The sequence below is a fragment of the Bos indicus x Bos taurus genome, chromosome 11 (assembly GCF_003369695.1).
Source record: "Bos indicus x Bos taurus breed Angus x Brahman F1 hybrid chromosome 11, Bos_hybrid_MaternalHap_v2.0, whole genome shotgun sequence".
NCBI classification, from domain to species: domain Eukaryota; kingdom Metazoa; phylum Chordata; class Mammalia; order Artiodactyla; family Bovidae; genus Bos; species Bos indicus x Bos taurus.
In genome coordinates this window covers 3,415,922-3,443,870 of record NC_040086.1, presented here as the reverse complement: position 1 = coordinate 3,443,870, position 27,949 = coordinate 3,415,922, and the positions used below count along the sequence as shown (strand labels likewise).

At 41.1% G+C, this 27,949-nt stretch overlaps 1 protein-coding gene across 5 annotated transcripts in view; it reads right to left on the bottom strand.

Moving 5' to 3' along the window:
• The window catches only part of VWA3B (von Willebrand factor A domain containing 3B), a 170,051-nt gene that overhangs the window by 77,036 nt on the left and 65,066 nt on the right, over window positions 1-27,949 (bottom strand). For 3 of the 5 annotated variants that reach the window (XR_003513264.1, XM_027554634.1, XM_027554636.1), the window contains exons 10-14: window positions 25,634-25,788; window positions 20,389-20,527; window positions 19,195-19,326; window positions 11,774-11,872; window positions 3,692-3,874 (exon numbers count right to left, since the gene is read on the bottom strand). Coding sequence is in view for 4 of the 5 variants with exons in the window: in XM_027554634.1 (XP_027410435.1) it covers window positions 3,692-3,874; window positions 11,774-11,872; window positions 19,195-19,326; window positions 20,389-20,527; window positions 25,634-25,788 (708 nt within the window). In the remaining variant the exon portion in view is untranslated. The remainder of the gene's footprint in view (window positions 1-3,691; window positions 3,875-11,773; window positions 11,873-19,194; window positions 19,327-20,388; window positions 20,528-25,633; window positions 25,789-27,949) is intronic. The other 2 variants (XM_027554638.1, XM_027554637.1) reach the window with 2 other exon arrangements.

Below are 27,949 nucleotides of genomic sequence, written 5' to 3'. Positions count from 1 at the left end.
TCAGCAAAATACCCATAAAGTTTCCTATTTTAACCATTTTTAAAGTGTGTACACCTCAGTAGCATTAAGTACATTTACGATATTGCACAACCATCACTATTATCTAGTTCAAGAACTTTTTTAATCACCCAAATGGAAACCCATACTTATTTTTAATTAATTTTTATTAGAGTATAGTTGCTTTATGGAATTTTATTTAAATGGAATCATACAGCATATCATCTTTTTGTGTCTAGTTTACTTTCATTAATTATTTTGAGATTCACCCATGATACAGCATGAATCAATAGTACATTCATTTCTATGGCTGAGTAGTATTCTATTATATACCAAATCCAAAATGTAGTCACCTGTAGATGGACATTCGGAGAAGGCAATGGCACCCCACTCCAGTACTCTTGCCTGGAAAATCGCATGAACGGAGGAGCCTGGAAGGCTGCAGTCCATGGGGCCGCTAAGAGTCAGACACGACTGAGCGATGTCACTTTCACTTCTAACTTTCATGCACTGGAGAAGGAAATGGCAACCCACTCCAGTGTTCTTGCCTGGAGAATCCCAGGGATGGGGGAGCCTGGTGGGCTGCCGTCTATGGGGTCACACAGAGTCGGACACGACTGAGGTGACTTAGCAGCAGCAGCAGCAGCAGCAGCAGATGGACATTTGAGTTTCCAGGTTTGAGCTATGATAAATACTAACGCTATGAGCATTTGTACACAAGTCTTCATATGAACATCTGCTTTCATTTCTCTTGGGTCAATGAATAAGATCACACAGGTGGTGATGCTGAACTTTTCAAGAAATGACCAAACTGTTTTCCAAAATGATTGCACTAGTTTACATTCCCATTAGTAATTTATGAGAGTTCTAGTTCCTCCACATCCTTGTAAAAACTTGATAAGGTCAGTTGTCTTAATTTTAGCCATTTTAATAGCTGTGTAATGGTATTTCATTATGGTTAATTTGTGTTTCCCTAATAATTAATGAATTAATTAATTTGTGTTTCCCTAATGATTAATTAATTAAGCATCCTTTCATGATCTTGTTTGAAATGCATATATCTTCTTTGGTAGGGTGTCTGTCCAAATGTTTTGCCCATTTTTTGCTTCCTTGAGTTTTGAGAAATCTTAATATATTCTGGATACAAGACAATGAATACAATCTGAAAACATTTTCTCCCAGTCTACAACTTGTCTTTTAGTTATCTTAACATTGTTTTTAAAGAGAAATTTTTAATTTTGATTAAATCAAATTTATTGAGTTGCTTTATATGGACTATGTTTTTGATATCCTAATAAAGTTTTTTTTTGGTCTAACACAATGTCTCAAAGGGCTTTTCATATGTTCTCTTCTAGGAGGGGGAAAAACCTAGGTTTTACATTTAGGTCCATGTATCATTTTGAGTTAATTTTTTATTACAGTGTGATGTATGGAGCAAGATGTGTTTATTTTATCCAATTGTTCCAACATTTGTTGGAGGAAAAAAAAACACATACTTTCTCCACTGAACTGCCTTTGCATCTCTGTTGAAAATCAGTTATACACATATGTGTTAGTCTATTTCTGGTTTTGCTGTTCTGTTGATCTATAAATCTGTCTTTACGCTAATACCACCCTGTCTTGATGACTATAACTTTATATATCTTGAGATCAAGTAGTATTAGTCTTTCAACTTTGATTTTCTTTTTCAAAGCATTTTGGCTATTTGAAATCTTCTGAATTTCCAGGGAATTAGTTTGTCAACTTTTACTGCTGAAATTTTGATTAGGAATGTGTTGTCTATTTTTTTCTCTTTTAGTATTCTTTTTATTTTCATATAAATTAATGTCTTAGAAAAATTAAAATGAAAACACTAAACACAGTACTGCACATAGCAACCTCTGTTAAATGCCCTATTACAGCACTGAAGAAGGTCATTACACATGGAATACACATGGAGGGACTGAAGGAGACAGGAAGACGGCAGAACAGCAACTCGAGAGCCACTACTCTGTCTGCGCGTGTCAACTACAGACTGAAGGGTAAAGGGACGACTACACACATACAGAACAGACACAGTTCAGATTTTCTTTTGGAGAATGCATATTCTAACACTGTGATGTCTTCTAACCCATAAACAACATACAACTCTCAATGTTTTATAGTTTTCAGTGACAGGCCTTTCACGCACTTTGACGAATTTGTCACTACATATTTCATATTTTTGATGAGATTGTAAAAGATAATTTTTATTTCAATGTTTATTGTTATTTGCTAATATGACAACATTTTTGTATGTCATATGTTGATCTTGTAGGAAATTACAATCTTGCTAACTTCAATTATTAGTTCCAGTAGCATTTTTGTACATTCCATTGGATGTTGAATGAAAATATAGTTTAATTTTATTCTATTTCAGAAGATTTTTCTGTATATATACTATGTAATATATATACCTAAGTCTTTCATTTTGGAGGAAATACTAAATTTCAATATTTAATTTTGAATTCTGTATGTTTATTTTTACTTTATCAAAATGTAATTGAATTTTGTGTGCTGATTTTATAACCAGTGACCTTACTGAACTCAGTTAATAGTTCCAGGAGTTTTTTTGTAGCTCCCTTGGAGTTTTATTTGTTACTTGCAAAAAGGGACAGGTCTATTTCTTCCTTTCTAATCTGTATGCCTTTATTTTCTTGCCTTATCTTGGTAGAGCTTCCAGTAGTATGTTGAATGTGAGTGGGGAGAGTGGACGCAGCTAAATTCCCTCGAAATGGATTGACCCTTTCACGTTTTGCATTTACGATTTTCTAGACAGAAGTAGAGCAGCATTTGGCTGCTCCCACTACTGAGGCAAGATCTTCCTTTAAACTTTACCCAGTACCCACTGGATTATGAGGTTTTTCTAGTCTAGCTGATGGGAGTGGGCATTGCCATCTGATGAGCTCAGAGTACTGGTCTGTCCGATTCTTTTGAATGAGTCATTTCCAGACTCTAGCATTAATAGTTTCTCACATGTTAGCATTGATCAGTGTTCTGGCTTTAAAGTCACTCCTTACAACAGACAATAAGAAACACGTTCTCTAGAGAGGCACACTTGAAATGCACATCTTCAGGCCAAAACTGGAGAATTGGGGCATAGAATTTTATTTACTTTCTTGTATTAGCTCATTAAAATGAATTGTTTCATCAGATGGTCACATGGTTATACAGCTTGATGAGTCAGAAGACAACTACCTAGCAAATTAATTTTTTGAAACCTTCCCACAAATGTGTGCAAACAGGCAGTGGTTAACAAACCTTATGTATGGACCCCCAGGGTGTTTGTTCCTAAAGTTTGGCAAAATGTTGGTAATTGTTAACTTTGACTGATAGGTACATGGCCTATATACTCTTCTACTTTTGCATTTGTTTGCAACATTCCATAATGAAAAGCTTAGAAGAAAAATGGAATCTATTAGGATTCCTGGGCCTCTGTGCCTGGAGCCTGATTTGGTGGCTCAGTAGTGGAACTCGAGAATCTGAATTTTCACAGGTGCCCTAGCTCAGGTGGTCCTTAGGGCACCACAGTTTGCAGGACACTAGCTGTAAGGTGATTCATTTTCTCAACTTAGTTGTCCTTATGGTTGCTGTTCTTCCAATCATTGTCCACAGATCTCCAACCATTAGTGCCCAAGTAAGTGAACACTCTCTGCTCAGCTCATGAAGCTCTTACCTGAACAGCCTCTGGAGTATAGGGATCCTTGCAGCCAAAATTATAAGAATGAAACTCTCCTCCAGTCAAAGAAGCAAGGTCTTTCAAAAATCCATTTGCAATCTCATCATTGTAACAGAAGGAGATGGTGTAAATAGGAATTTTCTGAAAAACTTTGACCTGGTCCATAACCATTTCAGGTGACTGAAATGATACATTTTCAGGGAAAAGAAGGGAGATAGAGAGGAAGAGACAAAAAAAAAATACATGAAAGTCCCTAGTATTTGTTCTAGATAGTGAAATTCTCAATTAGTAATTCCTTATACAGTGGAGAGTGACTTCTTGGAAAGGTGTCAATCCAATTCGACTGACAAAGCAAACTGTCAGGTGGTGAGAGCACGAAGACCAGTGACTCAACGCATGCCCTCTGAAGGCTCACAGTTTCTGTGGGAAAAGTCTGGGAGAAAGACCAGACTAATCCAATTACTCGATTTTAGTGCACCTAAGCCTAGAATCCATGCTTTTAAAGGGTTGGACCTGGTGGCTCAGATGGTAAACAATCTGCCTGCAATGTGGGAGACCCAGATTCGATCCCTAGGTTGGGAAGATACCCTGGAGAAGAGAATGGCTACCCACTCCAGTATTCTTGTGGGGAGAATTCCATGGACAGAGGAGCCTGGCAGGCTACAGTCCATGGGGTTGTAAAGAGTTGGACACAACTGAGCAAATAACACATATATACACATAATTTTGAGCAGGGCTTTCCAGATAGTGTTAATGGTAAAGAACTTGCTTGCCAATGCAGGAGACATAAGAAACTCGAGTTCAATCCCTGGGTCAGGAAGATCCCTGGAGGAGGGCATAGCAACCCACTCACTCCAGTATTCTTGCCTGGAGAATCCCATGGACAGAGGAGCCTGGCAGGCTACAGTCCATGAGGTCACAAAGAGTCGGACACGACTGAAGTGACTTAGCACACACGCACGCACATACTTCTGGACACTTAAAGCACTGGATCATGGGTAAGACATCCTGGATACTGGGATTCTACAGAATGAGGCCACAGGATCTTGGGGTGGCTTCCAAAGCTTCTACTCCTAAAAAGCAATGTCCAGCTTTAGATACCTCAGAGTGATAAAAACTGGTATCTCAGAGTGAAAAAAGAGACATTTATTTAGGGTCTTTTCATGTTCTGAGCACTCTGTTGGGGACATAATACCCCAGTTAACCCTCTTGTGACAGAGTTTTGGAAAGATTTCTGGTGGCCCATTCTCCTTTTTACTGTCAGAGACCTGGTTTTCTTTTCAAGACAGCAACAGACTCAGTTAAAAGCAAACATACAAACGTAACAAAACACACATGAAAACTCATCTTCTGACACTTTTTTTTTTTTTTTTTGCAGCTAGGAGTGACCACATGACCCAGGTCTGTCCATTGAAGTTTCAAGGGAAAGATTTTTTTTGCTAATGAAAAGGCAAAGACATAACAAAAAAAGCTAATATCCTTCTCTTTTCCACCCCTGCCTCCTAGAAAATGGACACTCTGCTTAGGCACAAAGCAGCTGTCTTGTAACCATGAGGGTGGATGTCAGCATGAAGATTAAAAGAAGCGGTTTTCTTGGAGATATCCTTGAGTAGCTGTATAACCTAGACTACTTACCACCAGGCTTCTTCTTCATAGGAATATAAATCTCTCCATTTCAGTTATCATTTGTCTGCTCTCCTGCTTTTTTCTCTCAGTAATATGAAATCCTAATTGGCACAGTAGGTATGGATTCCACTTAAAGATGGAGAAATTGAGGCTCAGAAGGACTAAGCTTCCTAGGATCATCAATCTCTTAAGTGGTAAGACTAGATTCAAAGACAGATTTTAGTACTAGAAGCAATGTCAGATTATTTGTTTTCCCTTGCTTGCAATAGACTGTCACTTGGCAAGGATCGACTCTGTAAACATTACCAGACACACGGGGAAGGTGAACTGATGATGTGCCCTGCTGCCACTCCACCAGCACCACCACACCCAGATCAGCACCCTCAGAGGCTGCCTCTGGTTGTCCTGCCCTCATTGCTTCTGTATTTCTCAGTCCCTCTTTGATTGATTCAACCTGCTGGCTCCTTTAGCCAGTTTCCACTCTCCACCCCCAATTCCTATTCTTTGACTATTAACCTTTCCAAAATGTTTCCTATGAACCCCGGGGAGGTGAGGTGACGAGGGAGGAGGCCTCTGGACTCACCACCTGCTGGCCTTGAGCAGCTCACATGCTGCTCAGGGAGGCGCCAGTTGAGTGGTCCCCTGGTGTCCAGTCTCATTCCAGCCACTACATACACATGACTTTGGCCTCTGTATTTGGTTCCAGTCTTGAGCCTGCCCTTGCCCATAAGCCCGACTGAGTGCCTAACACACACTGCCCATAAGCCCATCCCACTTCTCCTCCTCTCTTCTCCTCTCTTCTCTGCCCATCAGCTGGTTCTGAACCAAACAGCAACCTAACCTAGCTGAGGGCTGACCCCATCTGTCCTGTCAACTTCAAGGACAGAGCAAATCTCTCTCTGCTGCCTGCATCTCCTTCGACCTAGCTTCCATTGTGAGCACTCACCACAGGCCAGTCACTAAGAGCTCTGCTGCGCTCTCTCCCTGCATCCCCTCCACAGCCCACCGAGGAAGGTACGATCATTATCCTCATTTCTTACCAACACTCATCGCCACTGGCCCTACGCCTATATGCCAGACTGGAGATATCAGGCCTAAATTCTGCTAATTTGATAAGATAGGTTTTAGCTAGAGATTGCTCCTATATCGGGGCTTCCCAGGTGGCTCAATGCTAAAGAATCTGCCTGCCAAGCAGGAGATGAGGGTTCAATCCCTGGGTGAGGAAGATGCCCTGGGAAAGGAAATGACAACCAATTCCAGTATTCTTGCTTGGAGAATCCCATGGACAGAGTCTGGCAGGCTCTGGGCTTGCAAAAAAGAGTTGGACATGACTTAGCAATTAAACAACAACAATCTCTATATTGACTTCCAGCTGAGATATTTGGGGAGGGACATTAATGTTGACTTAGTGCTGACATTGTGGGTAGCATCTTCATTTTCATACATTACCTGACATCACTTCATAGATTTATTTGCTCACTGTCTGCATGCTAAGTCGCTTCAGTCATGTCCAACTCTGCAACCCCATGGACTGTAACCCGCCACGCTCCTCTGTGGAGTGGGTTGCCATGTCCTCCTCCAGGGGATTTTCCCAACCCAGGGATTGAGTCTGCATCTTTTATGTCTCCTGCACTGGCAGGTGGGTTCTTTACCACTAGTGCTACCTGGGAAGCCCAAAAAGCTTTGCGTTGCTATCTATCTCCCCATAACACAGAAGCTTTGCTGAAGGCAGGTACCTGGTCTGTCTTGCTCTCTACCATATCTCAGATTGATAACAGTACCTGGCTCATAAAAAATGCTCAGGAAATATCCATGGAATGCATTCACAAGAACATCATAGCAAGCCTGTAAGGAGGGAGCATTAGCTCTAAGTCACAGATGAGGAAACTCACTTTGGGGACACTTGCCCAAAGTCATTCAGATGGGCAGTGCCAGTGATGAGCTCTAACCCAGGTCTCTGGATTTAAAGCTACTTATTCCCATCAGTCCTGACACCCCAAGAGAGCACGAGCATGAGAAAGTCTGCTACATGTATCGCTGTGAGCCCCCGACCCACACGCAGTCCCAGGTAATGTTTGCTAAACTGGCACGAGGTTCCAGAGCCCAGCGAAGTGGTAGAGAGCTGGGCAGAGGGCGGGGCTGCATCTTGACTGCAGAAGGAGCTTGATCTCTGCCAGGGAAGATAGCATTCCTGTCCTCCTGCCCCTAACCCGCAGCCCCCAGGGATTTTCCTCTGCTGGTGGGTGTCCTCACAGCTTTGACAAGAAGACTCAGTAGTTGAAGTAAGCCTTTTCCCCCTGCAGCCTGACTCACCTTGACTCTTCTCAGATGCTAAGCGGAGCTACTGCAGTAGCTGAGATGGAAGGCTTTGAACGTGGAGGTCACTCCCTGTGTAACGCCCATATAACTCCTCAATCAGTTCCCTTCAGACGCCTTGTTGGTCCCTAAGATGAGGTCCCTAAGATGAGCCCAAGCTGCACACCTGAGACATTCGCCCCGGTGCCTTGTCCCTGAGTCTAAACAGGTGTGTGGCCAGATGTCCCTTTCGCCACAAAGGTCGCCTTGGCGTGACAAGAAAGGCAGGAATGGTTCTCTCGTAGTCTGAAGGAGGTTTGTTTGTACAGGGGCAGTCCCCCGTGCCTTCCCCTGCCGCCACCTCTCATATACCCCATGTGGGTCCTTATTATACATCTGTTTTTGTTTAAAATGGTGTAGTTAACTTCCTCACGTCCATTTTCTCGATTTTTGCGAGAGTGAGGCCCTAACTTCAAAGAAATCCCCAAACAATCACAGCCAAATGTGCTTGGCTTCTCTAGCAGAGGCCCCGCAGTGTCCACTCACATCTACAGATACCCAGCAAAGGACACCTAGTGATCCCAGGTTCATGAAAACTAGTATTACTAGAACCCTTTGAACTTGATTAAAGACTTGGCTTTCATATAATTCTGCCCTGGACATTTAATAAACAAGCAGTACGGTGATGTCCATGGAATTGAATTCTGAATAGCATCTCTGTGTGTTCTTCCAAGTAGAAAATTCTGCTGAGTACTGGGAATAATAACATTGGTCTTACCTATTCAGGTCCTACACAGTCAGTGAAAATTAAAAAACAAATGGAGATTGAGTGCTACATTTTAATGTCCTCTACATGGAACATGAATATCAAATATCCTTTTTTTGAGAAAACCTGAGGGGCAATACAAACTAAATAGACTGCATGTGGGGAAAAGGCAGAGAGGAATATGAAATGCCTGAATGAGAGTTTATAAATCACTTTTTTAGCAATTAGCATATTCCTAATTCCAGCTCATCCATATCCCTAGTTTCTTATCATTAACTGGACCAGGGACCCTCTGAGAATCCAGGGAAAGCTACTGACCTTCTCCCCAGAGGAATGTATTTAAATATAATTTAAATATATTTTTTGGAGATTCCAATTTAAATATACTTTTGGGAGATCCGAGATCCTCATAAGTCTGTGATGAACTCGAATCTAAGCATCCTTCTTAACACATTGTTGGTATAGTGTTACTTGGTAAATCCTTTTCAAGGGCTGTTTGCTGGGATCTATCAAAATATATATCTTTTTACTGAGAACACATCTCAGAATTTATGCTACAGATACACTCATACAGGTGCAAAATGATATATGCGCCCCATTACTTTTGCAACCTTGAATAGAAAGATTGAAATAACCTAAATGTTCATCTCCAGGGGATATGACTAAGTAGCTGTGTGATGGAATAGTAAACAGCTATTAAAAAATGAGGAAGCTTTTTATGAAATGATATTAAGCGATCTCTGAGGTATACTGTTTTATTTATTTACAAAAAAATTTTGGCCAAACCCTAAGGCATGTGGTATCTTAGCTCCCCAACCAGGGATCAAACCCAGTCTCCCTGCATTGGAAGGCAGGGTCTTAACCACTGGGCTTCCAGTGAAGTCCTTTGTTTTATTAATAAAGGTTCAGAATTGTGTGTGTAATATGCTGCGTGCATGTGTGCTAAACCATTTCAGTGGTTTCCAACTCTTTGAAACCCTATGGACTGTAGCTCACTGGCCTCCTCTGTCCATGGGATTCTCCAGGCAAGAATACTGGAGTGGGTTACCGTGCCCTCCTCCGGGGATCTTCCTGACCCAGGGATCAAACCTGTGTCTCCAGCACCTGCTGCATTGGCAGGCAGGTTCTTTATCACTAACTCCACCTGGGAAGCCCGTGTAATATGCTACCATTTATATATTTTAAAAAGGAAATATATATATATATATATATATATATATATATATATATAAACATTTATCTGTTTACATAACAAACTATCTTTCAAAGAAAATAAAGAAACTAGTAACCTACATTGCCTCTTAGGTGAGGAACAGGAGGTGGGAGGGAGAATTTTCTCTACATATCCTTTTGTACCTTTGTAATATGTTCCATGTTAATGTACTACTATGCAAAAATTAAATCAGTTTTTAAGGTAGTTTTATTAAATCTATATAATTTAATATGATGCAGTCACTGAGAATGATGTTTCAGAAGAATGTCTCATGACTTGGAAAACTGGCACATATTAGAGAAAGGGCAGAAAATTGAATTATGAACTACTTATACTTACCTCTTATTTTTCCTTATGATTATATGCCTACCTATATTTCCTAAATTGCAATAAAATCAGTTAGAATTTATTAAAAAGAAAAAGACTCCTTGTCCAGATGACTTACAAGTCAGAATCTCCTTACAGAATCAGCCTACACCTTCTCCAAACACCAGTCCCATACTTACACAGGTTTTGGACAGCCATGAAATCCAGGTGGCTCAAGCTCAGCTTCCTCCACTGGCAACCCCTAAGTCTTCAGCTTCTTTAGTTGTCAGTCAGTTAATAACAATTACTAGACAACTGAAATCGGTCTTCTTGACCCCTTCCTCTCTTGGTCCTCACCCAGCCCCCCACCTTCTACCCACAAACTGGCCACCAAGTCCTTTGATGCTACTCCTATGATCTCATCTCTGATGGGTTCCTCCTTCCAAATTTCTGCTGCTCCTCCCTGAGGTGGGACCTCACCAGCTCTCATCAAGATCTAGTCTTTCCCTGGCTCTACTGAGGCATATTTATAACATATTAGGTGGATGGGACCTTCTGTTCCCCTGAGAGTACCCAGTGAGGTAAAGACCATCCTTTCCATGTGACACTCAAGGACCATCATGGTCTCCCCCAACTTAACCCAGAGACTCGGCCCCGACACTCTTCTATCACTGCTCTTGCTCTCCGGTTGTCACCCTGAGCAGCCCACATACCTTTACACCTCTGTTCCTTCTGCCCAGGATACCAGCAATCTCCTCTGTTTAAAAAACTCTTTATCCTCCTTTCAGTCACAGCTGAAGCATGCCCTTCTCAGTGGATACTTGCTTGGTCTTCTTTCCATCTTGTACAGCAGAATTCATCACTGTGCTCCCACCCAGTCTGTAGCCTAGACAACCCTACTCCCTGTATAGTGTCAGAATTCACTGTACATGCTCGCGTACCCTCCAACATGTAAGCTTCCCTAGAGCAGGACATTATTCATCTTTGTAGCCTCACACCTTGGCACCAGACAAGGAGCATAAACAAAGCACAATAAACTGCCTTTGAGTAGAAAGTACAGTGAAATTGGTAGGAAAATTATACCAAATAAAATTTTACTTTATATACAACTTCTTGGCCACAAATCTAACGCTGCAGTAAAATCTGGTTGCTTTAGTATTTAAGCCCTGGACTGTTTGACACAGGATATTTTACAATATTTGCCTAGCAGTCTTCACATGCAGACACTTCACAATGAAGGAAACAAGTTGATACTAATTCACTTCAGCGGTTAATTTACATTGTACTGGCCTGCACATCCGTATATTTATTTAATGCCCAGAGCATTAGTCTTTCATTCACAAAGCTCAAAAGAAGATGAACAGACTCCACTAAAACTTTTCAAATATTTTCCAGTCAGGCTAAACAAAACAAAGAACATTTCACCAGAAAGGCATGCTTTGTTTAAATGATTACTAAGTTAAAATTAGGGGTAAAACCAAGCACATTGTGCAGTGACATGTTTAGATTCAGTGTCCCCAAAGGAAAAAAAATCAAAAAGATATCCTTGCTCTTAGTTTATAATAAAATATAAACCAGTCTTCCATGGAAAGCAGACATTTCCTTTCATGGGGTTGGTCTCCAGGCCTATGGGAGTGCATCAAATTAACCAGACAACACTCACTGTCACATAAATTTTCCTCAGTGCTGCAGTAGACAAAGGAATTTCTCAATGTGGATGTGTTTGTTTTACCTCACTTCTGGGTCCCTAAGTCAAGCAAGCATCTGTCAACAGCTTTTTGGTGGCAATGAAAAAGGTCCCCCAATTCCCACTCTCAGCTTTCACTTTCAGGGGATTAGTGAGTCTGTCTTTGTTCCCAACTTTGATAAGTACCTGATCAGGTCTCCCATCTGTCAAAAGGTAGATTACTTGTGTTTCTTCATCAGCAAAAGCAATTTGCAGGGCACTCAGGGTGTTTGTGGAACTTCCAATCTACAGAAAAGAGAGAGAGAGACATACCAAGTGTATACTTCAATCTCAGAAAAAGAGCTCACAAACAAGTGTTATTCCCTGCCTCCAAAAAAAAAAGAAGGTATTTGTGAAATAAAAGATAAATTTAAATTATATTGAGATAATGATTTCAGTCCAGGAATTCAAGAAGTTGAATCCTTGGATGTATCATAAAAGCGTCTATGCAGATAGTCCCAGGAGAGCTAGAAGCTGGGACAATGCATTTCCTGTCCTATTGACAGAGCTCTTAATTCAGTTTTATCTTTGTGTGTTTCTGTGGGAGGCACTAACTCAGTTACTGTTCATTCAGCTGTCAGCACGGCTTAAACACGGAGCCTGAATACACCCGGGTGGGGACCGTGTTTGTTTTCAGCCAGGATTGATTCATGACACCCAATATTCAGCAAACACAAGTGTGGTGTCATGGGCAATGTGGAGGTACAGGAAGCTGTAAAACTGTAAAATTTCTGCAGCTCTGTCCAGGGATGGAGAGAACTGTCACTCCACAAGAAAAAAGAGCCAGACAAACAGCAAGTATGTGACTTTTGTTACATTCATGAGAGAGCTCAGATCACAGGGCAACCAACTGGCCCAAAATCTGGGGAGAGGTGGGCATCTGGAGAGTCCGGTGAGATGCAAGCCCTGGCTCCTGGGACAGGATGCAGCCAGACACTGAAGGAGAGCTGGGTTGGGGTGGCTGGTGAACAAGCAGAAGCTGCGGGTATATATTGGCAAGAGACCACAATATGGGGGCATCAGTGTTCTTTTTTTCTTTTTAAAGTTGTATTTACTCATTATTTATTCAGTTTTATTTATTTATTCACACCCAGCTGTGCTGAGTCTTTGCTGCTGCATGCCGGCTTTCTCTAGTTGCAGTGCATTCTCATTGTGGTGGCTTCTCTTGGAAGCACAGGCTCTAGGATGAATGGGCTGCGGTAGTCATCGTGCATGTAGTCATCGTGCATGGGCTTACTTGACCCTTGGCATGTGGGATCTTCCTGGACCAGGGATCAAACTGGTATCTCCGGCATTGGAAGGCAGATTCTTAACCAGTGGAATGCCAGGGAAGCCTGGCATCAGTGCTCTCTTGAAGACTGTTTCACCACAAACCCCACAGGGTATTCACAGGATAGACTGAGAGAGCCTAGAGAAAATCTCCTTCATACGGCAGAACTGAGGGAGAGATTCAGTGACACAGGAACATCCACAGAGACCCTGTTCTCTCTCTCCCCTGCAGAACAAAAGCTTTTGTGTGTGTGTGTGTGTGTGTGTGTGTGTATGAGGTAAAGGGCAGTAACGAACATACTCATCCTCAGGGTGCTGGTCAAAACCCAGAAGGCTGGGGAATGGAAGAGGAAACCACAAAGCCCCTACACCTGCAGAAGGAGCAGGGCTACATTCTGGACTCAGAGATACTGACAAAGCCACACCCCTGAGACTCCTGGACACCAGGCCCGACTAACGCTGAGGCTTATTCAGAAAATACCCATCCCTGTTACTCCCCTAGAAACATCAACTAACAAGCAACCTGCAAGAGAAAAGTTCTCTCTGAAGCCCAGTGTAAAGGGAAAAATCAAAAGCTGAGGGTGGAGCAGACAACCTTCTGGTACATCATCTCTCACCCTAACACAAAGCATCACTACAATAATGTGAGGGCTATGGTGCAAACAGACTAACCTCAAACCCAGTCCAGCTCTTAATTAGATTAATTTAACCCATCCCACTGGAGAAGGAAATGGCAACCCACTCCAGTACTCTTGCCTGGAGAATCCCATGGAGGGAGGAGCCTGGTGGGCTACAGTCCATGGGGTCACAAAGAGTAGGACACGACTGAACGACTTCACTTCACTTCACTTCACTTCACTAGCCCATCCCACAAAAGAAAGGCATGCTCTTTTCCAGGCATAAAAAAATATTTATCTCAGTCTCTATATACTGCAGCTCTATGATGTCCAGCTCTTAACAAAAAATGTGTTGTTCATTGCTCAGCTGCTAAGTCATGTCTAATTCTGCGGTCCCATGTACTGAAACACTCTAGGCTTCCCTGTCCTTCACTATTTCCTGGAGTTTTCTCAAACACTGTCCATTGAGTCCATGATGCCATTCAACCATCTATGTCACCCCCTTCTCCTGCCTTCAATCTTTCCCAGCATCAGGGTCTTTACCAATGAGTTGGCTCTTCATATCACATGGCCAATGTATTAGAGCTTCAGCTTTAGCAAAAAATAAGCATATCAAATAGAATATACAACACACTATCAAGAAACTAAAGTACTCATCAGAAACAAACTCAGATGTGACACAGATGCTAAAACCATCTGACAGAAAATTTTAAATAACTGTGATTCATACATTAAAACCTCTAATGGCAAAGGTGAACAACATTCAAGACCAGGTAGGTAATTTCAGCAGAGATGGAAACCTTAAGAAATAGCAGAATGGAAATGCTACTAATGAAAAACACAGTAAGGGGACTTCCCTGGTGGTCTAGTGGTTAAGAATCTACCTTGCAATGCACGGAACACAAGTTTGATTCCTGGTTGGGGAACAAGATCCCAAATGGCAGGGAGCAACTGAGCCCCCAAGGCACAACTACTAAGCCAGCGTGCTCCACAGCCCAGGCATCACACCTAGAGTCTGTGTACTGCAACCAAAGACTTGATGCAATGGAGATTGCATTCATGCATGCATTCATGACACAATGAAGATCCTGCGTGCTGCAATAAGACCTGACACAGCCCAATAAATAAAAATAAACAAACAAAACATGCAATAGGAATATGAAGAAATCTTTTAAAGAGTTCAAAGTGCTGTGTCTCTATATATCAACAGGGATTGGTCCAGGACCCTTTCTCCCATAGATACCAAAATCTGCAGATGCTCAAGTCTGTTAAATAAAATGACATGGTGTTTGCACATAACTAATATACATCCTCCCATCTACTTTAAATCTTCTCTAGATTATATGTAATATCTAATACAGTTTAAATGTTATGTAAATGGTTGCCAGTATGCAGCAAATTCAAGCTTTGCTTTTTGAAAACACTCTCCGACATAAATCACAGCAGGATCCTCTATGACCCACCTCCCAGAATATTGGAAATAAAAGCAAAAATAAACAAATGGGACCTAATTAAACTTAAAAGCTTCTGCACAACAAAGGAAACTATAAGCAAGGTGAAAAGACAGCCTTCAGAATGGGAGAAAATAATAGCAAATGAAGCAACTGACAAAGAACTAATCTCAAAAATATACAAGCAACTCCTGCAGCTCAATTCCAGAAAAATAAAAGATCCAATCAAAAAATGGGCCAAAGAACTAAACAGATATTTCTCCAAAGAAGACATACAGATGGCTAATAAACACATGAAAAGATGCTCAACATTACTCATTATCAGAGAAATGCAAATCAAAACCACAATGAGGTACCATTTCATACCAGTCAGAATGGCTGCTATCAAAAAGTCTACAAACAATAAATGTAGAGAGGGTGTGGAGAAAAGGAACCCTCTTACACTATTGGTGGGAAGGCAAACTAGTTCAGCCACTATGGAGAACAGTGTGGAGATTCCTTAAAAAACTGGAAATAGAACTGCCTTATGACCCAGCAATCCCACTGCTGGGCATACACACCGAGGAAACCAGAACTGAAAGAGACACGTGTACCCCAATGTTCATTGCAGCACTGTTTATAATAGCCAGGACATGGAAGCAACCTAGATGTCCATCAGCAGACGAATGGATAAGAAAGCTGTGGTACATATACACAATGGAGTATTACTCAGCCATTAAAAAGAATACATTTGAATCAGTTCTAATGAGGTGCATGAAACTGGAGCCTATTATACAGAGTGAAGTAAGCCAGAAAGAAAAACACCAATACAGAATAATAACACATATATATGAAATTTAGAAAGATGGTAAGGATAACCCTGTATGCGAGACAGCAAAAGAGACACAGATGTATAGAACAGTCTTTTGGACTCTGTGGGAGAGGGCAAGGGTGGGATGGTTTGGGAGAATGGCACTGAAACATGTATATTATCATATGTGAAACGAATCGCCATCCAGGTTCGATGCATGATTCAGGGTGCTCGGGGCTGGTGCACTGGGATGACCCAGAGGGATGGGATGGGGAGGGAGGTGGGAGGGGGTTCAGGATCGGGAACACATGTACACCCATGGTGGATTCATGTCAATATATGGCAAAACCAATACAATATTGTAAAGTAATTAGCCTCCAATTAAAATAAATAAATTTATATTTAAAAAAAAGAAACTTTCTGGAATTAAAAAATCCATCTGGGGTTGGTTGAATCCATGAATGAGGAACCTGTAGATACAGAGGAATGACTGTAAGTTCAAAATAGCCAAGGAAAGAATTAGTGAACATGAATATAGAGCAATAGAAATTATCTAAAATTAAATGCAAAGAGGAAAAAGAACAAAACAGAAAAGAGCATCAGAGAGCTATGGAGCAAATGGTCTGGTATATGCTTAATTGGAAACAAAGCAGAAAAGGGAAAAAGAGGGTAGAAGAAATATTTGAAAAAATAATGGTTGAGAATTTCCCCAAAACAATGACAGATATAACCCCATGGACCCAAGAAGGTCAGATAACATCAGGTAGGATAAATAAATGACCTAACACCCTGCCAGTGTGATAGCTAAGAAAGCCAGGTAGTGAGCTGGGACTTTCATCCCCACCAACTGTAACATGGCCTCCCTGCTCAATGATGTCCATTCCCACTTAGCAGTGAAAAGGTGTTCCTCCCCATCAGGTTTCAACAGAGTTCCAGTGGGGAACCTGAATTTCAACCTGCACCCAGAAGTATGAGGCAGGGCCCACCTACTACACCCCTGACAGAGCAGTGTCAGACAACGCCGACTAAATAGGAGGTTAGAATAATATCCAGAGTCTCATAAACATAAGACAAAAATGTCTAGGATTCAGTTGATAAACACTCCTTCATACCAAGAATCAGGAAGCTCTCAACCTGAAATGAAAAAGATGATAGCAACAGCAAGAAGACGGAGATGTTAGAATTATTTGATAAAGATTTTAGAGCAGCTGTGAAAAAAAATGCTTCAACTAGAAATGACCAATGATCTTAAAACAAATGAAAACTAAAAAACATCAGCAAAGAAATAGAAAGTCTCATGAAAAAAATAAAAGACAAGAAGGAGAACCAAGTGGAACTTTTAGAACTTAAAAATACAATAACTGAAATTTTATAAGTTCTCTGACCTATGCCAGCTGACCACAGCTCGGTGATACCAGCACACAGCACATTTAGAACACCTGGGTCATGTTCTGAACTGACTTGGTTGATTTCTGGACCAAATCAGTCCAAAGACTAATAGAGGAATCTGGTGTTCTTGAAAATGAATTTTACACATTCAGCAAGTAAGCAAAGGTACTTCAGTAAAGGTTTCTGAAGAGAACAGAATCACAGTGTAAAAACTGATCTGACATATTTTTAGCCATTTAGATGAGACTGATTCTATTCTTTAGTGATTTTTATATAAAGAGGAACCTGCTAATGTTTTTATCCAATGAGAGTACATATATAACATCCTGTTATCACAAACTCTAAATTAGCACACTCTGAATTAAGATATTTCCCGTTACCTAGAGTCATAAAAGAAACTTCAATGGATAATCCTGGATGTTTAACAAGCTGAGAATAAATTTAATACTCTTTTCCAGCGTATGGTGGCCAATTAGGACAAAATGTTACAGACATTATTCCTTATAGAACAGATTTCCTCCTCTCGTTATTTATTTATTTAAATTTATTTATTTTTGTTGTGGTGCATGGCCTGTGGCATCTTAGTTCCCCAACCAGGGATCCAATCTAGGCCCTTGGCAGTGAAAGCACAGAGTCCTAACCACTGGACCACCAGGAAATTGCCCCTCCTCTCATTTTAAAAAGAAAAACTTTTAATTTATTCATTTACTTATTTTAGGCTGCCCTGTTGCTGTGCATGGGCTTTCTCTAGCTGTGGAGAGCGGTGGCTCTCTCTTTGCTGTGGTGCACAGGCCTCTCGTAGCAGTGGCTTCTCTTGCTGTGCATCATGGACTCTAGAGCTTGAGTTTAGTAGTTGTGGCACAGGGGCTGAGTTGTCCCACAGCATGTGGGATCTTCCTGGATCAGGGATTGAACCCATGTCCCTTTGGCAGGTGGATTCTTCACCAGTGAACCACCAGGGAAGTCCCTTTCCTCTCATTAAAAAAAGAATCCCAAAGGAACTCCAGAACATTCCAATGATAGTGCAAACCCTGCTCGTTAATACTCAGGGAGCTCCACTAATGGCCATGTGTAGCTTCCTGTCAAATCTGGAACTCTAATTCAGGCAACGAATCATTTTAAAGTTATTTATGATCCATATTTCGGAGAAGGCAATGGCACCCCACTCCAGTACTCTTGCCTGGAAAATCCCATGGATGGAGGAGCCTGGTAGGCTGTAGTCCATGGGGTCGCTAAGAGTCGGACACGACTGAGCAACTTCCCTTTCACTTTTCACTTTCATGCACTGGAGAAGGAAATGGCAACCCACTCCAGTGTTCTTGCCTGGAGAATCCCAGGGACAGGGGAGCCTAGTGGGCTTCCGTCTATGGGGTCGCACAGAGTCGGACATGACTGAGGCAACTTAGCAGCAGCAGCAGCATGATCCATATTTGACTTTTTAAGAATAGTCCTTGGTCTCAATTTTAGTATATCTTAAATATGTGGAATGCTATGTGATTCTAAAAAAAGAACTTTTAAAATGAAGGTAAGTTCAAGACAACAGAAAACTTGAGAAAAGGGAAATTCTTCCCAGTAGTCTGTGTAGATATAAAGTTCTCCAAGTAAAATAGACCCCTGAAGAAGTGATTTTACCTTTTCATCACACCCTGCTGCCCTATCTCTGTCCTGGCTTTCAGCCCTAACCACTCACATTATACTGTGTATTTCCACAAGTTCATTACTTTTTAACAAAATCCACTGTTTAAAATAGCTGTAATATATCATTTGAAACAAGGATGAAGTCTCAGAAGAAACAAATATGAATGTTTAAGTAAAAAAACTATATTTTGAAATTTGTTTTCATAAACAGGCTGAGACTTGAACTGAGGGCAGTGTTGTCAGTAGAAGCCTATCTAAATGTTAGATATCAACTAAAAAGATTGGATTAACATGACCTTTGTAAGTAAAACAAATGTCTATGTGAAGCCATGGCCATCCTTGGAGTTCAAAGCAGTTTCTTAAGCATTTCTATCCTGATCTCTGTTCTTCTCCCAGACCCAGCCTCTTTCTTACCTTAATGTCTCTAATCCAGGCCTGGGCCCCTTTCAGATTATCCTCATTGATTTCAACAAGTTTTTCCTGCCAAGCACTGGCTTGAGCATCAAACTGCACAAAATTGAATTTCTTTTTATGTTTCAACTGTTCCTGTAAGCGATAATTATTATTTAGCAATAAAAATCATTCAAATGTGAGAAGGGATTAGGACAGGTCATTGTTTGATACATTTTAATCACTATGATTTCTTTTTTCAGTTGCAGAAGCTAAAAATTACATTCAATAGAAAAAAATCAAGTACAAGAGGCATTTAAATAAAATTTACATACAGTTTGGACATTAAACTTTACAAATGTATATATGTATGACCATATATCAGATATATGTAATAAGTTTATATATATATAAAATATTACATTATTTTTCTTTAATGCTGACATTAATGATATACTGAATATGTACACTAAATGCAACATGCTTAAAGAAAAAAAGAAATCCAAAATGGTGTCATCACTTTTTGGCAAGGCTATTGTTACAGTTGCAGATTTGTTCACTTGCCTCCATCAGCCCATACTTCTCCAGTAGAAGTTCATCAAATTAAAAATTGTGTTTTGTATTTGTCAAACATTCCCTGTGATTGTTTTCTATGGTGCATACTCACTTGAATACCACCAACTCGTGACGGTACTCTGACACCCATTTATAGGTGTGGAAACTAGGAGGCAGGGAGTGTTAGCAACCTGCTTCAGGTTGCGCAACTCAGAGGTGGCACAGGTGGAATAAGGACCAGACGCTCCTGACCAACAGCCTGCCCTCCCCCAACACGTCAGTTCTGGGGCCAGTACACGCAGCATCCCTAACACTCATTGGAAATTTAGAATAAACATGCCCAGCTGAAGAGTATCTGGAAAATAACGAAGGCATGTGCACGCCACAGATTTCAGGATAGAGCAGACCTGGAACGATGGACACAGAGATTCACCTAACAGCCTGTACATTACAGGAAGGACCCACTGACCCAAGAATCTACTTTCAAAGAACGGATGACTCGCACTGGCAAAAAGGATCCTTTTTCTGAAGTGGCTTTCCTGTGGGTTTCTAAGTACAAAGCTGGGCTGAGCATCTCTCATAACCACCGCAGGTCATGACTGGTGGAGATGTACTCATGATGCACAGGTGCCCAGGTGCCTGAGGCCTACAGCACCATCTCACCTGTACGAGCTGGATGACCTTGTTCTTCACCAGGTCCAGTTTCCCCGTCATTGAGTGAGACGTGTCGATGAGGATGTAGACACAATCACTAGGCACTTTTCCAAAGAGGCCTTGACTCCCATCCTGTAACCATTTAATCCTGGGGAGGAAATAGTTGAAAGTGAATGGTTAGAGCCTGTGGCACTGAGAGCATCTTCCTAAGAACTTTATGATACATCTACAAAGGAAAATCAATAGGACAGAAAAATAAATCCAATACTGGGCTCCAAAGCCAAAAGTAAATTACTTCCTGTCATCTGATATTTTGAGGCCTTTAGCTATGACTTCACACCATTTATTCTTCTAACCCTGCTGACTGTAGTCAAGCTAGTAATGCCAGCACATTCCTGAAGCTTCAATGAAGCTTATGGATAGAATCAAGCAACCCCAGATCCCAATAATAATCAAGTGCCACTTGTGTAAGCAGGACTGCTTATGTGGTCCATGCTCAGGGTCCCATCACAGATGTAAATGGTTCAGGAAGTTCATGGTACAGGCAAAGTCTGGAAGAGCGGGCAGGGCAGACATAAAAATACTTGAAATTGAGTTCAGAGTTCAGCAAGCCCCAACAACTAGACTTTATAGGGCAAAACACTGAAGAGAGGGCTGCAAAGGAGAGAAAGCAGGTTGGGGAATGATGGAAAGAGAGACAGAAAAGGACAGAATGTGCTCCAGAGGTCTGCAGGAGGATTCTCTAGAGATTTTGGCTAAGTTACAATCAGGGCATGCATGTGAAAAAACTACTGAAATCAGAGAATAAATCACCAAAAAAGGAATAGCTGGGCCAATTCCTCAGAGCTTACATAGGCCTGGGAATAGCTCATCTTCCAAGCAGTCAGAGTGGAAAGGGCTCCATAATGTATGTGGCACCAAGTAGAGTCCTCACAAGGGTATTGCTTTAGTAATAGGACCAAATGAATCCTGGACTAAAATGCCTCCTTGTTAGCACTATGCTAACATAACTTAAAAGCAAGTCCCAGAGTAACTTAACTGCACCCCAAGTAACTTATCTGCATCACATAACATACATTTTAAAAATATAACAAAATCCAGTTCCCAATAATGTTACATTCAAAATGTCTAGCATCTAGTAGAAAATTATCAGGCACATAGAAAAGCAGGAAAGTATGATTCATAATCAGAAGAAAAACAGATCAACAGAAAAAGACCTCAAAATGACATAGATGATAGAATTCTCTAAAAAGGATGCTACACAGCTATTATAAACATAACTCATATGTTCAAGAAGATTAAGTAGGAATGGAATGAGGAGAGGAAGGGAAGACATAAAAAAAAATCCTCTGAGGAAAAATATACTGTATGCTATTAATAGTAAAGTAGACAGTAGCAGAAGAAAAGATAAGGAACTTTAAGAAAGACATAGCAATAGTAAACAGTTAAAAAAAAATACAGGGAGAAAAAGGTTTAAAAAATATAACAGAGGATAAGCCACCCATGGAACACTATCAAGGAGTGTAACATATGTGTAATTAGAAACTAAAGAGGAGGGAAAGGGGACAGAAAAATATTTGGAGAAATATGACCAAATGTTTCCAATTTTGTTGAAAATACACCTACAGATCCAAGAAGCTCAAAGAACCCAAATAGACAGACAAAAAAAAAAAATACCAGGACACATCATTATATAATGGCTGAAATCTAGTAATAAAGAAAAAAATCTTTAAAGGAGCCAGAGACAACATAAGAATAATAGATGATTCCTCATCATAAATTATGCAAGTCAAAAGAGAATGGAGAAAAATTTTTAAGGTACTGAGATAAAACGGTAAAACTAGAATTCTATACTTAGCAAAAATATCTTCCAAAAATAAAAGTAAATTCAGGAGTTTCTCAGACTAAAACAGCTGAGTAATTCATCAGCAACAGACGTGTGTTGGATCTATACAAAAAGAGTAAAGAGCAACATACATGTCAAACATGTGAATAAGTATAAAATACATTTATTCTCATTTTGAGTCTATTTACAAGACGATAGATTATAATGTATTTCGGGCTTATAGCATAAGTAGAAGTTAAGTGTAGAAGAATAATAGAAAATACCGATAGGGAATGGAAGTTGGAAGACTTTCATGATGTACATGAAGCAATACATTATTATTTTAAGGTAGACTGTGATAAGTTGGGGCTTCCTGGTGGCTCAGGAGTAAAGAATCTGCCTGCAATGCAGGAGCTGCAAGAGACATGGGTTCCATCCTTGGGTTGGGAAGATCCCCTGGAAGAAGGCATGGCAACCCACTCCAGTATTCTAGCTTGGAGAATCCCATGGACAGAGGAGCATGATGGGCTATAGTCCACAGGATCACAAAGAGTTGGACATGACTGAAGCAACTTAGCATGCATGCACATGTGATAAGTTAAAGACTTACATTGTAAATGCTAAAGTAGTCACATCACAACAAAACAAAACAAAGAGGTAGTTAATAAGTCAACAGTGGAGATAAAATGGAATCATAAAAAAATCTTTCTACAAAAGAAAGCAGAAAAAGTTAAAAAGGGAACAAAGAACATGTGGGACAAATAGAAAACAAATAGCAAGATTTTAAGTTTAAATCCAACCGAATCAATAATCACATTAAATGCAAATGATCTTAACACTCTAATGAAAAGTCAGAGATGGTCAGATTAGATTAAAAATAATATCTCTATATATTCTACCAATGAAAGGCCTAGTTCAATATACAATACATATAGGTAAATGAACAAGGGTGGAAAAAAGATAAATCCTACAGAAAATAATCAAAAGAAAGCCAGAGTAGCTATACTGATTTTAGACAAAGCAAATTCCCAACAAAGAATTTACCAAAGATAAAAAGGGACATTTCATAATAATATGGGAGCTGATTCATCAGGAGGACATAATGACCACAAGTGTTCATGTACTGGCTAATTGAGCTTCAAAATACATGAAGAACAAAGTGATGGAACAGAAAGAACTGGACAAACACAAAACTATACTTGGAGATTCCAGCACTCTTCTCTCAATAATTTATAGAACAATTAAGCAGAAAATCAGTAAAAATATGGAAGATTTGAATAATACTATCAACAAACTTGAGCTGAGATAAAGTACACTCTACCCAAAGAAAGTTTTTTCTTCATATTCTGGGCCACAAAACAGATCTCAATATAAGAACTGAAATAAAACAGTATTTCTCTGTCCACAGTGAAATTAAAAGCTATCAGAAAAATCCACAAATACTTGGGACACGAAGAACAACATTCCTAAATGACCCTTTGGTCAAAGAAGAAATCAAAGGGGAATTATAAAATGTTTTGAGGTGAATGAAATGAAATACAACATATCGAAATCTGTGACAGATAGCTAAAGCAGTACTCAGGAAAATTTATAAAATTAAATGCTTATATTAGAAAGAAAGGTCAAAAACAGTGATCTAAGCATCTATCTTTAAAAACTTAAACTCAAAGTAAAGAGAAAGGAGGAAATAATAAAGATAAGAGTAGAAATCAATGGCATTCAAAGGAGGAAACCCTACAGAGAAAAAAAAAATGAGACCAAAAACCAGTTCTTTGAAAAGACTGAGAGGATGGATAATTTCTAGTCAGACTTATTAGAAAACAAAAATGACAGAAATGACCAATGTCAGCGGTAGGTGTATTTAAAGAAATTGAAGGCACCGTTTTAAAAATCCTTCCCGTAGTGACTTCCCTGATGTTCCCGTGGCTAAGACTCTGCACTTCCAGTGCAGGAGACCCAGGTTTGACCCCTGGTCAGAGAACTAGATCCCCTATGCTGCAAATACAGAGTTGCATCCAACAACTAAAGACCCTGCATCCTGCAATTAAAAGGTCCTGCATGCTGAAACAAACATTGAAGATCCTGCATGCCACAATTAAGACTACAACTAAATAGATAATAGTAAAACATTAAAAATAATAAAAAATCAAAAATCTTCTCAGAAATAAAAACTCCAGGCCCAGATGGCTTCAATGGTGAATTCTATGAATATTTAATGGGGAGATGATACAAATTCTCTATGAAGTCTTCCAAAAAATAAAAGGGGAGAGAAAACTTCCCAACAACCATTGATACTTGGTGGGAGGAGGACAAACAGACCCCAGAGCTGCCAGCTGGGGTATCGTCAAAGCAGCGTCCTTTCCCCCAGATCTGAAATCCAAACTACTCTCCTCATGGAGTCAACTCCAAACCTTAAGCACTGCAGACTCCAGACACAAGGATTACTGTGTAATCATCACCAGCTGGGTTTTGAGAAACTGGGCCTATGCAGAGCATACATGGGGTAGACAGCTGTTTGCAGCTTGTGACTTTATAACAGAAAACATGGAAAGAGTGAAGAAGCTCGGACAACAAGTGACTACTGCAGCTTGGGGACTAGACTAAACTTACTATATTTAGTGTCTAGTCTAGTCCAATGAACACATTTGTAAATGGCATTATTATTCCCACTTTATAAATGAGAACGCTGATACACACAGACACTGACTTGCCCAGGGTCGCGGCAGATGGCAGACTGGGATTAGAATCCAGCTCCATCCGACCTTAGGACTATGTACCTAAGTGGACATGGTCTTCTCAGTCTAGAACTGTCTGCTGGCATTGGGGAGGTGAAAGCATAAAGATGGGTCACCCCATGGAGCTGATGTTGAGGTCACAGCACTAGTACACGAGACTATGAGCATTACCAGATTTTAAGAACCAGCAGGGCTGAGGCCGGTGGGGGGCGGGGGGGGCGGGGGACGGGGTCACATGAAATTATTTTTAGCTGATTCCTATAATGTATATATATATTATTTCATTGTATTCAAATGTTTCACAGCATTGTAACAGTTGCTTTGAAATAAAATATTCAAGAGTACAGAGGAGAGGTGTTATACAGTCTTGTATTCACCTGAGGTCCACAAAAAAAAATGCAAGACAAACAGAAGCATTCCTTTGCTTCCTACAGTGATGCATAAGCCACATGATAACTACATTTTTGCTGCTTTTCAACATCTACACTGGCATCAAGGCAGCTCAGAATCTGCATCCTAACATCCCCTTTGGCTATGAACAACCAGGCCAACAGCAAATTGTCAGATGGCAGCCCTGACTTAACAATGCTTACTGGCCATTTCTCTTGACTGAGCTTTAATTTACCAAGCACTCAAGCAAATTTGAATTTCAAGGGAGGCTGGACCACTTGAACCCTCACGCAAGTACACCAACCTCCTCTGGATCTGGGCCAGGACTGCGTGCACTCTTTCACTGAACCACGTGTACTTCTCCTTGGTGATACAGACGTGGACCAAGCTCCCATCCTTCCAGGGAGCGTGGACGAATCTGCTGCAGTATTTCGCATGGACTGTCTTCTTGTTGGTCTCCTGAGGAAAGACAGGACAGAAGCCGCTCAGAAACAACCAACGGAAAGCCCCCAGAAGGCACCTCTGCCTCTGCCTTATTTAGACAGCTGCTAGCCCTCACTCCCACTGCAAGATCATTCAACAGTTGGTTCAAGCAAACACGTACCACAGCCTGCTCCATACGGAGCCCTGTGCTGGATGTCATGAATGACAGTCAGAAAGACATGTGCAATCTCATCTGGGCCCCCAAAGAATCTAATGTTTCCAGCAAGGAGACACCAAACACACACAGTGACTCATACCCACATAGAAAGTAGCAAGGCAGAGTACCAGGCACCCTGTACCTGGTCCTGGGTTGAGACTGTAATGACTGGACAAGTTCTGGCAAAGAAGAAAGAGTTCACAGTGGACTGGAGGGTCAAGGAGATCCACAGGAGGTGGACTTGAGACACTCCAAGCCTCTTTCCATTGTTACTCCCAGCTCCAAATGAAGAAAAGCACCCAAAAAGCCCATTCCACATCCAGCACCCACTCCTAGACATACAGAACGGGTCCAAGCACAAAAGCTTCCCGCAGAGAGCTTTCAGGAGGCTGTTTCCGTCACTCATCCCACCAGCTTATAAATGCAGTAAGCACCACTCCACCAGGCCCTCTTCTAGGGACCAGGACAATCCATAAATGAAGACCAAAATTCCTACCTCTGTGGAGCTCACATGACCAGGAAAAGAGCCAGATGATAAAGCAATAATCACGTAGCAGATTAGAGGATGACAAATGCTAGAGAGACAAATAAGGCAAGGAAGGAGCAGAGAACGCCAAGGGACAGGGGAAGGGTGGGGGCAAGTTGAATCCTAGAAGGGGAAGCCTCAAAGAGAAGGTGAAATATGAGTGACACCCGAGGGAACAAAGCGTGTGGCCATTTGAGGGTCTGGGGGCAATCTGAGGACACAGCCAGGACAAAAGCCCTGAGGTAAGCGTTTGCCAAGCAAGTCTGTGGACTTTGAGGAAGGGCAGTGTAGCTGAAATACAGCGAGTGAGGCAAAGAGCAAGATGAAGCTAGAGGAGTGGGAGGAGGAGGAGGGCCAGGAAGCAGATGCTGTAAAACCTGCTCACTGATGGAAATGACCCTGGCTTGCCCTCTGAGTGAAAAAACGAAGCATCCAAAGGCCTTAAAGTAAATTCATAGTGACAAAAATTTTTAAATTGAGATAAAATTGACATTTAGCATTATAATAATTTTAGTGTACAACATAGTGATTTGATATATGGATCTACTGTGAAATGATCAAGAGGGATTTTAGGAGTCAAGGAGGAATGGAGGGGGCTCAGAGAAGGGAGGCAGAATCCAGGGGTCCAGGGATGACTGATGGGAGCAGGGTGGAAGCGATGATGGGATCAGTGCTGATGCTCCCAAGGCAGGCGAGAAGGGGAATTGTGTCTCCACTGCAGTACAAAGAAGGGAGGAGGAACACGTCGTCTCTCTCAGTCTGACCACGTGCTCCCTACTCTGAACCCCATCACGATGCAGTTCTCAACTTTGCTTCATGCATTTCCAAATGGAAACACACGAGACCAAAAGTTATGTGAAAACAGGTGTCCAGCACCAGAATGTCCAAATGGGGAAAGCCCAGTGTTGAGAGCCCAGCAGATCTGAATTCAAACCTGGACTCTACCTGCCACGAGATCTCAGGTAAAGTCATCTAACCTCTCGAGGCCCTGGGACTTCATTTTCACATCTTTAATATGAGAGCACAAATATTTGCCTTGTATATAAAGCAGGTAGGTATTTCATAAATGCTCCTTTCTGACCCACAATGTTTGTGATGAAGAAAACATGGAAGGCAACATCTAGTGGGCATCTCCTAAAGTGCCAGGCATGGTGCTCAGATATGTGATTTTCAAATTTAGACTTTATACCAACCCATGTTACAGATGTGGAGAGAATCAATCAGGTTAAATTATCTGTTCAACAGCTCATGTTTTGTAACTGGTAGAAACAGTATTTTGGAGAAGGCAATGGCACCCCACTCCAGTACTCTTGCCTGGAGAATCCCAGGGACGGGGGAGCCTGGTGGGCTGCCGTCTCTGGGGTCGCACAGAGTCGGACACGACTGAAGCGATTCAGCAGCAGCAGCAGCAGCAGAAACAGCATTTACACCCAGGTCTTCTCATTCAAACCCAG